The sequence below is a fragment of the Wolffia australiana genome, chromosome 6 (genome assembly GCF_029677425.1).
Source record: "Wolffia australiana isolate 7733 chromosome 6, ASM2967742v1".
Lineage (NCBI taxonomy): Eukaryota > Viridiplantae > Streptophyta > Magnoliopsida > Alismatales > Araceae > Wolffia > Wolffia australiana.
The window spans coordinates 10,944,501-10,956,959 of record NC_135840.1 but is presented as its reverse complement, the minus strand read 5'-3'; the positions used below and the strand labels follow the sequence as shown (position 1 = coordinate 10,956,959).

At 42.7% G+C, this 12,459-nt stretch overlaps 1 protein-coding gene across 1 annotated transcript; it reads right to left on the bottom strand.

The window, feature by feature from the left end:
• Nucleotides 1-925: 925 nt before the first annotated feature.
• On the bottom strand, nt 926-2,230 carry LOC144704900 (ethylene-responsive transcription factor ERF061-like). The gene has a single exon (XM_078577479.1). The coding sequence runs from the start codon at nt 1,900-1,902 to the stop codon at nt 1,087-1,089; it is 816 nt and encodes a 271-aa protein (XP_078433605.1). The 5' UTR covers nt 1,903-2,230; the 3' UTR covers nt 926-1,086.
• Nucleotides 2,231-12,459: the final 10,229 nt, after the last annotated feature.

Sequence of the window (12,459 nt, the reverse complement as noted above, 5' to 3'; positions counted from 1 at the left end):
GTCATATAATTACAAGATCCTGATACTTCTAGTAGTTTTATGGGAGCGAATGTGGCATAACACAGATATAATGGTACATCACTAGACATTGCAAGGGAAAACAGTCACGTTGATTCTATAAAGTGTGGAATTGTTAATTATTCACAAGGGTATGGGTGCAAATAGGGTGAAAACTAGATCAGTTACAAACATTGAGGTGGGTGGTTAGGCAGTAATACAAACTGAAAGTACGATCTATGAGTAGGAATGGACACTTAGGACGGAGGTTAGATCCTTCATTTGAGAGAGGACAGGTTTGTGAAACAGGTTTTGGTCCAATGGTCAAATCAGTTTGGAACTAGAAGAATACCATTAACATTGATTTAATATTTTTTATAAACCTAAAAATAAAATTCCAACCTAACAGAGAGGGTTTTTTTTTAGCTCAGCGTAGACACTATATATATGACCATCTGTGGGCCCCCACTTGTTGTAGAGGATATTTAACATTATATGAACACAATTTCTATACTTTGGCTTTTACTGGTCAATCTGATAGACCGGGACCTGTCGAAAGCGGATTGGAACCAAACAACAACAGACCAGGACCGGACTGAAGTTTAGGTAAGGTTTAGTTCTTTGCTAAAAACATAGACCAGACTGGGACCGTCAAACCCTATCTATGAGTAGGGTTGTGGACCCTGGACTATGCATTACATGAGGTCTTCATACCCCTGTCGGTAGGAGAGGATTCAGGTATGCTTCTGCCTTAAGATCCTTCTGCCCAGTTACCAGTTGCACTCTCTCTCTCTCTCTCTCTCTCTCTCTTTCTCTCTCTCTCTCTCTCTCTCTCTCTCTCTCTTCCCTCTCTCTTTCCCCCCGACAAGAAGGGCGAGTTTAGCTAAGAGAACGACTTAGTGAGTCTTTATTAAAAAAAGTTATCACGTCGCTTTGGTAATCTGGTGTATAAAAAACTGACTGGGCAGAAGGGGAACTTACATCTCCGTCCCCTTAAAAAAAATAGGAGGAATTCAAATTCCTTTGATCGGCAGCAGGGAACGGCAAACGTTCCTCACGGCACTGAAACATGATTTCATGATTGACAGGTCAATTTCCCAGGACTTCCCATATCAGCTCCGGGTCAAAGGACGGCATCATAGCTAAGGAGCATTCACTGTCGAGCTCTTCCATCATGTAATCCAGGTTCATCATTGTCTCCTCACTGATGGAAGATGAAGACGACGATGAAGTCAACTCAAGGTGACCTGAAAAACAGCTGGTGCTGGCGGCCGTTGAGGAACCAACGACGGCCTTCTCCCCCTCTTTCGCATGTCTTTTGCTCCTAACTTTCTCAGGAGGGTTCTGATAGAATTCCTTCACTTCGTGATTGTGTTTCTGCATTTTCTTGCTAAGTCTCTTGTAAAAGCCCTGAATTTTGGCGTCCACGGAGGACTCAATATCCTGCAGAGTGCATCTGTCTGTATCGCTGGCGCCGCCCGGAAGATGAGGAAAATTGAGTCTTGCATATTCCCCGCGTACCTTACGAGCAGCATAATCATATGCATAGCCAGCGGCCTCGGCGGAATCATAAGTCCCAAGCCAGACCCTCAGTCGATTCTGAGGTAGTCTGATCTCCGCGACCCACTTTCCCCAATGCCGCTGTCTCACTCCACGATGATGCCTGGCTTCATTTCCTGCGCTGGAGGCGACCGATAAAGAACTCTGACATTGCCCCATGAGCCTTTGTAGTTGCACAAGTTGGTAATGGTATACAGCCGACGAGGTTTCAATCGCCTGGTGCCGCCGAAGCCATTCGTCTTCTGGAGCGAAACGGACTCCATGAACAGAGTCCTCGTAGCGTGAATCTGCTTGTAGTAGCATCGAATTCGGAAAAGCCCATGGCTCTTGTGACGCAGCATCCATAGGTGGAACTTACCTTGAAGACACCGCGAACGACTAAGGCTGGAACTACTGTTTGGTAGTGTCGTCAGTAGGATGGGAGAGGATTGTGGAAGGATGACGTAGGTCTTGGGCTATGGCGCCGTATCTGCACAGAACCCATTTTATAGAAGGTTGCACAGCCTCACTGATGACGTTTTGTTACCACATCCCACCGTCTGCGCGTTCTATCTTCAGCTATTCGCAGGTCAACGTGGTGTATTAGCAGTGTCCATCGCCGTTTCCTGTCGCCGCGGTAATCTGTTCAGCACCATCTTCCATGGTTCCCACGCGCTCTCTTCTCACCTTTCCAGTCTCGGACAACTGGACCACGGTTCGAATGAACTTCTCATTCATGGCAAATCAAGATTGGATTTTCTTACATTTTCTTTGAGGCGGCATGTATTCAATTCCAGCGCGGTTTCTCTAGAAAGACATAAATACACATCGTTCAAATTGACCGATTTCAAGTCGAATTTGAGGATCAGGCTGTTCAGTTTTCTTGGCTTCAAGATTAATTTCTTTCTGTTACAACTTTTGGACCCTATCTTATTTTGACCTCAACAAAGACATAAGCGCGACGCTGCTTAGCCTTTATGGTGTTTGTGCCATTGAGGACCTGATTTTCATTGCTCTCAGAAAAATGACACGAGGGGTGAAAAGACATCGCTGACTCCGAGGATACCAATTGAACTTAACCCATTACCTTGTCAATCAATAAAGGCCGCCGCCCATGCCGCATTCTTCTGTTTATTTAAACAGAGATCTTCAAGTCACAGTAGTTGTATAGCGGGTTTATTACTTCAATTTAAGACGATATAACCCCGATCCTTTGAACAAGGCGTGTGAATAACGGTTATTGTCGCTATCCGGAGCATGGAATCTGATAAGCACATTCGACAAACCGATGTTTAAGAGCATACAGCCACAAAATAGCGCCAGCAATCGGCAGCTGTCGACAATCGTGTTCATCCAGCCTTCGGTTATTAGCTCTACCAAAAACACATACGCTTTTAGAAAGAGTAACGAGGCGGCTAGGCGATAAGGTTCACAAGTTTTCTGTCTGCTCAGACGGACTTTTCCCTCTGGAATTGTTGAGAAAAAAAGTCAAGAGGGAACGGGAAGGACAGCGATGAACAAGTACGTTGCAGGAAAAAGAAACAAACGGCAATAATTATAAAGATGACCAAAATTTAAGGAAATCAGACAAGATAGAATGATACAGATCTGGGGAAACCAGAGAATATTCATAAACGCGAAAAAATACAGGCGGGGGGAGAGCCATTGTTCTTTAGGTAATGGAAGATTCGAGGCTTCGCCAGACATTTGTTTAAGAATTCGACGCAAGATTTTCCGATGATTCTCCCGTAACGTTTTTTTTGTGGAAGTAAACAGTGTTTTGTTATTTGTGTCGTTCCGTTGAGCTTCAATAGAGTTAGTTTACTTATGACTCGAGGAAGCCTTCTAGATGTCCTCATTCTCGCCGATTGGCCGTTGCCACTCGCTTTTGGATGACAGAGTGTCCCAGTATCCCTTTTTTATTGGATTGCGTCGCTTCATCCGGGCACATAGAACATAGATCCACTGCATCATAAAAGTAAAACTTGACATACATATCTGGGTCTTAAAGTCTAAAACTTCGATTGAATTTATTTGTTCTCCATGAGTGGTAATGGCTGTTAGTGTAATATTCACTCTTTTCTTATGGATGTAGATGGAGGTAGTGCATTGCATAGGGTCGTCATTTTTAAGCATTGGTGATTTTCATTGGCCTCAACATGGAATGTTTATTCGGTACATCCTATTAAGAGGCGGCACAAAAATACGTGTCTCATTTTACAGGTCAAGCAAATCAGGTCAACTCTGACACAAATCCTTTATGAAATCCCGCTTTCAGCTTACCGTGTGTTTGAGGGTATTCATCTTATTGCGTACTGATTTCCCCTAACATTGACTTGGTCGGCGCCATCCCCTGAGCAGTGAACATGACAGCGGCCGGCAGATTTAGTCCCTCAAATTAGAAAGGAAAAGGAGGTTAGCTGATGTGTCTCGCCATCGCTACATTCTGGTAGATACAGATGATTGAAGATCAAGAGAAGAACGATTCCGGCTCACTAAATAAAGGAAACAGACTGCCGCCGTGGAAAGGAAACAAAAAGAAATTATCGCTTTCATTGGTCAGTTAACACTTTATACAGTATACTGTGTCGAGACTGTTCGAATATCTCGAACTGAGAAGAAGAAAGAAAGGAAAGGAGAGAGAGAAGATGAGAGGAGAAGGAGAGAACACACAAGAACAGGATCGTTGTTATTCCGCAACCATGTTCGTTCTTATTTATAGTAGCTCAATGTTAAAACAAAATATGTTATAATTTGCTCTAACAAGTTATAACAGCTACATCGGATTATATCCTACCCGTTTATCCGTTATCCTTTCTATGTTGAATCTTGGCCGTCTATCTGTTATCCAATATACGTTGAATTCTAGCCTTCTATCTTTTCCTATATTTAATCATACTTTTTAAGTCTCTTAGCTAGTATAGGGTACGTGTCATTTTATTAGTAGTCTAATCCTATCGGATATCATTTTGCTGAGGTCGCATGACTGTGGCGAGTAAAACCCCTTAATATATGAGACATGCTACTTACCAGATGGGGCGTCCTCTGAGTAACCTAGCCGTTCGTTGTAGGAAGGGAAAGAAACAGTTTGAACCTAGCTCTCTCTCTTCAGCAACTTACACAGAGGAAGGGAAGAAGAAGCTCTCACTTTCTTGATCTCTTACAGATAAAGAAGAAGAAAGGAACAAAGAACACTTTGAGAGAGGAAGAAACCAATTAATGCACACACATCTTAGTTCAACACAGGAACTCATACACATTTATAGGCTGTTAAATCTGACCGTTACCCAGAGTGCAAACAGCGGGAACGTATTGAGGCTAGGATAACTCTTGATGGGATACCAAGGGGCATTTTTTATGTTACTTACAATGCTATAAATTATCACCATTTCAACAATCGTTGTATCCGGTTCTATCTGAATAATATTGTCACTATTTTAAGTTGTCTTCTTTCCCCTCTGCTAATTTGTGACTCCATTGAGTCTTCTTGTCCTTGCTCAAAGTTGTGAAATTACAACATAAGCATTGCCCTATAACTGCCTATGGACTCAAACAAAGTAAGGACACGCGCATGCCCATGCCCAAGGACACGCGCATGCCCAAGGCCTTCCATGACACCAAGTCATCTGCTCCTAAAAACCAATTGATGCCTCCACATCTCCCTAAAACTTAGTGATCCATGCTGACATAGTTATTTCTTGGCTTGTTTAAAACTAATTCCCTAAATTAAATAACTCGGATTTAAAATCCAACTGAAACAACGGGAAAACGGAGTTGGCTCTTCTCAAACTTTCGTCCATTTTTTCTTTTGCGCTTCACGTTTCTCCTTCTCCCCCCTAGTGTAGAAGAAGAGTCGTGGTCTCAACTCCCAAACTTATCCTTAGCTTAAAAAACCTTCTACTTTTCCCATATTTTAGATAAATAAATATACCAGCTGGTCTTCTTCTACGCCTAGGAAACATAGGAAACCTGGTCCCCTAGGATTCCCTTTTCTTCTACGCCTGATCTGATGAAGTTAATTTTCTTTCTATGTGTTATGCGCGACAAAGCAATCCACATTTTTTTATCAATGTAATTATAGACTTATTGTCAACCACGATCGTTTGACAGTCATTTGGGGCCTATTTATCGACTTACCGATGAGCCTTGCTTGCCAATTCCTTGGCAATTAGTGATTGGCATAGTATATATTCTGCTTCACATAAAAAGAGTGCTACTATCCTCTGCTTTTAGGAACCCCAACTAATCCAAAATTTTCAAAGTAAATGTATCATGCGTGTGGTCAATGTGATCTCCAGTGCGATCACTGATCAGTGTAACTTTTCAAAGATAAATATCATTCTCGTTTCTTATACCATAATACATTGTTAAATGTGCCTCTCCTGTATCTGAAACTCATCTTGACATCAGTGCATGATCGAAATGAGGGGAGTCTATATATTTTCTGAAGAAACAAGCCAAGTAAATCAGATCAACTAGGGCGTGAGTGACTTACCTGACGCTCCAAATAATATTCCTGTTCTAAGTTGAGCCAATTAGTGTGCCTTTGTCTTGATCTTGTTGTGTTCTAAATCTTCAGTGCAACTGCTTTCTGGCCCATGCTGATACTTCAAGACTCTAGGACAACTTCAATTTCCAACATACTAACTCACTTATCCAATATCACATATATAAGAAGTGCCTTTTACATCCCCCTTGAATGTTTTAATGTTACATTCTCATTGTATAATTACAATCATATCACCAGCATACACCCCAACAAGAAGATTCAACTCCAAAAAATTCATGTAGGCTTCTTAGATCTTGACTACTCGTGGTCAGACAGTTTGAAACAGAAACTTGCCCGATTCTGTATCCATAGCTTCTGGAGCATAAGTAGGTCATCATAAATCTTTTTTTTTCATTTGGTAACTTGACCTTACTTTTCATTTGGATTGAAAGCTTCAGGTTTCTTTAGACATAATTATTTCATGCCATGTCCATCTATGTATGCTAATTATACGCCTAAAAAACATTTCCCACCCAACCTGTGTATCTAATGCAGTCAGCACTCGAATGGTGTTCATTTTTGCTACAAGTACAAATACTTCTCTCAGGCTTATTCACAGTCACTGTATAATAGCATTCTGCAACTACCTTGCCTTTTTGCTTCATATCTCCTAGTATGTGCCTCTCTTTGTATTGAGGGCAAATATATAACAAATAGTTTGCACCTCTTGGCTGAGGCACAAAAAATCAAGTTAGGTTTGTTTCAATGAATTGAATTTCTTCCTTGATATCCTGTCTCCATACAGTCTGCTCTTGTCTGTCCTAGAATGTAAATGGTTCTTATATAGGTATGGGCTGTAGCTTCTCATGTGGGTGATGCAATGTTTCTGCATCTCTATAAATCTGGTCAACAGTTATGTACCATTTGCCGTGTTGCCTTTACTTGAACTTGCAATGTTCCTTGGCATTGTCTCTTATACCAAATGATCAAATGAGATATGAAATGAAACAGACATCATAAATTGGAGAATACATCTACTATTTAAAATTTTCTGCTTTCTCATATTACAACAGCTACCTTCTTCAAAAAAGAAGTTTTTATTGATATGAGTCTTTAAGCTTCAGGGTCATAGCACATGTATGCCTTTGATTATATCTCAGGGCCCGTAAACACCATTGGATTATTTTTATCATCAAACACCTTCTAATGCTCAACAAACGTCTTGACATGAACTAGGCATCCAAGAACTCGTAGATGCCTTATGCTAAGCGTTGATTGTGTCCTCACTGGGTAAGTTGTAGCTCCATGAAGACGGTTAAATAGATATATAATCATACGATACACATTTGTATTTACAGCTTCTCCTCACAACTTGTTTTGAACAAAGTATTTTATCAAAAACAAAACAACACCCATGGTGGTCATGTTCCTCAATCCCACTACACCATTTTGTTGAGGTGGTTCTGGTGAAGGTAATGGTGCTTTATTGCCATTCTGGCTACAGTACGATAGGAATCATCCAAAATGAAACTTCCCTTTCATGTCAGATCCAAAACTTATAAACATCAGATTCTTCCCAGTTTCTACGATACTCTTGGGCCCTTTTCATGCACCAAATGCTTTTCGATATTATTTCAGAAATGAAACCCACATCAATTCTGAGAAATCATAAACTAGAAATAAAAAGCACGTGTTACCTAATTAGTTAGGGAGCAAAATAGGCTAACGTAGGTCACTGTGCACAAATTCCAATGGTTTGCTCATTCTAAATTAATAGACTAATGAAATTGGGGAACTTATTTTCCATCGAGCTATACAAATTTGGCTAATGTGACATTGAGAAGTCAATATTGCCAAATGTTCAAGTAAGTGTTGATCTGATGAAGGATTCAAAGATTGAAACTTTAAATGCCCAAGGTGATCAAATTGACCTTTAGTTGATTGTAATCATGCCTTTGATGGAGGACCATCTAGTCGATCGAGCCCCGACCCATCGTCAGCCACGTCGTGGAACCTGAGCCAACGTAAAAAATCTACAGTTCCATTATCAGGTTTGAGTAGCGGCATCATGGTCTCACTTTGTGTCGTGTGTTTTTATGTACTTTCTGTTTTTTTCATCGTCATTGGATTATCGGGAGGCCCCTCTTTTCTGAGTATCGGCCTCTTGCATGTGTTTTTTTATTTTAATTATGCTTAAGTGTCATCTATAGGGGGAGGAAATCCATATTGGGTTTTCTTCTCCCCCAAAGAGCCCTTCTAAGGGGAAGCCCAATAGGCTTTCCCCTTAAAAGAGGGCCCGATTGGGCCACCCACAACAGCCACTTCCCCTCTCACAGCTTGAGTAGTCAAGTCTTGGGCTATAAATGCATAAGCAGGTAAGGCGTACATGTGTTGAGCTATTAAAGAAGTAATAACACCTAAAGAAGCTAGAGCAAGACCTAATTGAAAATGAAGGGAATTATTGATTGTGTCATAACGACCTTTATGACCACGTCCTAGAGGGGAAGGAATGGACGTGGGAGCAGAAGTGTTTGTTGAATTGAAAATCAGATCTCGCTTTGTTGTTGGTAGTTATTTCTAATGTTGGGAAGAATAAAATTTTGTCGAGAAGAAGAAGAGTCTTTGTCATTGTTTGGATGGGGTATCTTTTATAGTTCAACCATCATGAACAACCTACCTGGTGTTTTACTAGAGGACATTGTGACCATTCTACTCGCTTTCGTTGAATACTCAGTTATACTCGTTGATTCGTGATTCAGATCATTATCGACTCTAGGTACTTGGATTGCGGAATGTCTTTTTGTGTGATATTGTCAGCCAAAACTTCTTATCGCTGAGATTCTTCATCACTTTACCGAATCTACAGTTCTTCAATCTGACTATTCTCCGTCCGATCAGTGATTGTCCATCATGAACCTTGTATCATGTTCTAGTGGAAAGGTCAAGGGTTGCTGTTGATGTAGAATCACCGTGAGAAAACGGAGAGTCTTGGTGGATCAATTCTAACCTGCATGGGGACATCGCATTTGCCATTGAATTAACCTTTACTCTGATTGCCTGCCTGATATCGTTGATCAGACATTGTGGTGATTGATTGATCATCACCGAGTGGCATACGGTCACTCTCTCTGCCCCTTGATCATCGATCACGCTTTGGGTTTCATCTATCATTTTCTGTTTTTCTCCACTGCCATTACTTTGTGGAAGACATCTATTATTATTTGGTGGTATTGGGTTGATTACCCGGACTTCATCTTGGTGGCATCAATAGCTCTCGCCGCCGTCGTCTAAACAAACTCCTCCTTGTTGCACGGACGCTGGTCTTCTCATCTATACTAATGGGTGGTCACTCGCGACACCAAAGCGGGAATTACAGCATTCTCTCCCATCCAGGAGCAATCCCCATTTTTATTGGTCGTCGTGAGGGTTGTTAGTCAAAGTTTGTTGTGATAGTCTCCCAACGCCAGAGTTTTGTGCTCTACTACGAAGACTACGGTTCCTCAAGTCAAACGGACAACTCCAGGTCACACATTCCGCTTCCCTCACCTTCTTCAGCTTTAATTATCACTTATAGTGCTTGTCTCGATCACTCTGCTGCCTTGAGGGATTATATATATATATCTCTTAAGATTAGCCACTGAACTTTACGATAGGAATTTTCTTGGCGGAGTCGGGTCAGTTTGTTCTCATTGACAATGTAGACAAGCTTGGAAGAGAAACGTTCCTCTACTCCCTGGAATTTGAACCGAGTAGGCCGGTCATCGGGAGTGAGGTCGTGTCAAACCCATCACTTGTCGTCCAATTGAACTAACATCTTGCACCAATTGACGACGGACGTCTTCTCATAATATTTTCCCAAATCGTATACATTTATTTCAAGTCCTTAATATCTCATTTAGTGTTTATCCTCTGCATGTAACACGAAGTGTCACTGGCGACCGTCGTGTTACATCACCTCTATTATACCAACTTTAGGGAAGAAACTAGCACATTCCATTTCTTGAGCTTGGACAAACTGTTCTTGTCTTTATCCCATATCACTAGGCTTCCAGCTTACTTTACTGCTATGTAAGCGTCCACATCCAATTTCACAAGACTAAGTATATTTGGTGTAAGCATTGCACAATCAGGCAAATTACCCAGCATCAACATTCCACCACCTTGAAAATACAAAACAAATACCATTTCTTCTTAAAATGTACACTCTAGCTCCATCACCAAATTGAATGGTTGATGACTCATATTACCTTCCAGTAATGAGGTTACTGGCACTAGTGTCTTGATACCACATGTACCAGGTGGTGGAGCGTGCCAGCCCGCTCCCTTAGAGATGTCTTAAAAAATGCCATCACCGCCAGTCCGCATCCATCCTGATCGGCATGCAAAGGCAACAGTAAAGATGCCCGGTTCAAATAGCCCGGGTCTAAGCATGTCCATGCTCGTTTGGTTCGTTGATTTATCCTGTTTCTGTGTCATTTCATCGTGTGTCTCATCTTTCATGTCGTCATCTTGTCCTTGGCCATCGAGTCATGTTAGCGGGCCATGCGTTGTTTTGTTTGTCTCGTTACTATATGTTTTCGTGTCATTTTGCTCCTTTGCATTTTCATATTTTGTCTTTGGTTTTAAAGGGGGTCCTATGTACATGGACCCCCCTTAATTGACCATCCCTAGGGGCCCATCTTGACCCCATATATAAGGGAGTAAGGGGGCACTCTAGGTCGGTTAGACCAGAATTTATCGTGAAGAGTATTCTCTGTTCATCGGTTGGTCTCAAGGAGAGGAAGAATGAGAGAATAGAAGAGGGAGAAGGATGAGGGTAAGGAGAGGTGAAGGGCACCGCCACAACTCTGCCACCATGGTGTCATTGACGCCGGTAGGCTGTGCGACGTCATTCCTTTCCAGAGGTACCTCGCGTGCACCATCTGCATTGCACAACTACACTGCCTATTGAGGCATCAGCGTGATCTACCTTGAATACCCATCACGATGTGTCCCTAGGGCCATTCGTGCACGTTGGCACAAATTTGTGCTGTACCTCCAACAACACTCGGGCGATGGGGACTTGTTCCTCAAGCACGGCCCCGCACCATGACTTCCTAGGCGTGAGATTCGTTGCCCATGGCAAGGAGTGTCTTGCATTATGGGCCCTCACCCCGTGACTTGCCAGATGCCTGCACCTCTGGAATACTTCACAAACGTGTGGCTCCACCATGGCAGTTTTGCAACTGGCTGTTCCAGCCAGCCTGCGGTCAACACGTTGTCCTGTCAATAGGCACCTCTGCACCTTCTATCCAAGCAAGCCCCTGGTGACTGATATCCAATTAGTCACGGATGTGCGGCTCCACCCTGTGGTTTTCCAGTCATTGTTCCAGCCCAGCCCGCGATCAACACACCATCGGTCATTGGACGTCACCACGCCATCTATGTGAACATGCAAAGAGTGAGTGACTAGTGTCGCCCGACATTGAGGATTTCGTCCCTAAAACACAAGCTTTTGATTACGCTTTGCCACAGACAACTCCCTATTGTCGGTGCCACCGCTCGAGGGCGCAATTGCGCAAGGACGTCTTTTACAAAACCCCTGCATCTGCAGCTGACCCACTCCGACTGTTCCAATCCACGGATACGGACGCACCCATTGAGTTCTGGCCGTTTGCACATGCATCTTCATCTTTGCACCTCCCTCATCATCGTCTCTGCTCTCGGGATACATGCTCCTGCATGGTGTTAGCGCCGCTAGTAGTGCCAAGTCATGCCAGTTCCTGGCGCGCCTCCACCAACATGCCTGCACCGGCCCTTACACCAACGAAGACTTTGACAACGATCGACACTATCGACGAGGTATGTCGTTCCCCTTGCTTGGCAGTTACATTACGTCTTTCAATATATTTTTGGCTGGACACCACTGCACTCTGGTTAGTTTAGGTGAGAGATTATATCAAGAAAACTATGCCTTGAGTGATTTCCTAGGTATGGGTCGAGCTCGACCGTTATATGCAAGGACCAACGGAAGTATTCTATTCAATGATGTAGTCACCATCATCGCTCCAACAAGGGTCTGAAGGTCACCGTTACCGTCACATGTAGTTACATCCCCGTAGGAAAATTATATGTGGGGCGATGTCATTCAGGACATCTGACACCCTCAAGGTATCCCAGCATCGTGTCAATACCATCCAAACGATGTCATCAGCAATGTCTGGCATCATCTTAGTATTAGAGCAGGCTGTGGTTGTCCAAAGTGCCACTCCATACCCGCATCATATAATCAGCATTCGTCATTTGGAAAACCCATCGAGGTACCTTGGAGGATACTGGCCATGGTCGTTGAGACGCAATCGAGTGGAATGATGCAATATGCCCCTCTTCCAAAAAAAAAAAAAGAAGGAAAAGAAGAAGCAGAAAGAAGTGTTAAAAAAAAAAAGACGACGAAA

Coding starts and splice junctions, on each gene's coding strand:
- LOC144704900 (XM_078577479.1), bottom strand. CDS start 1,902: ATGGATGCTGCGTCACAAGAGCCATGGGCTTTTCCGAATTCGATGCTA.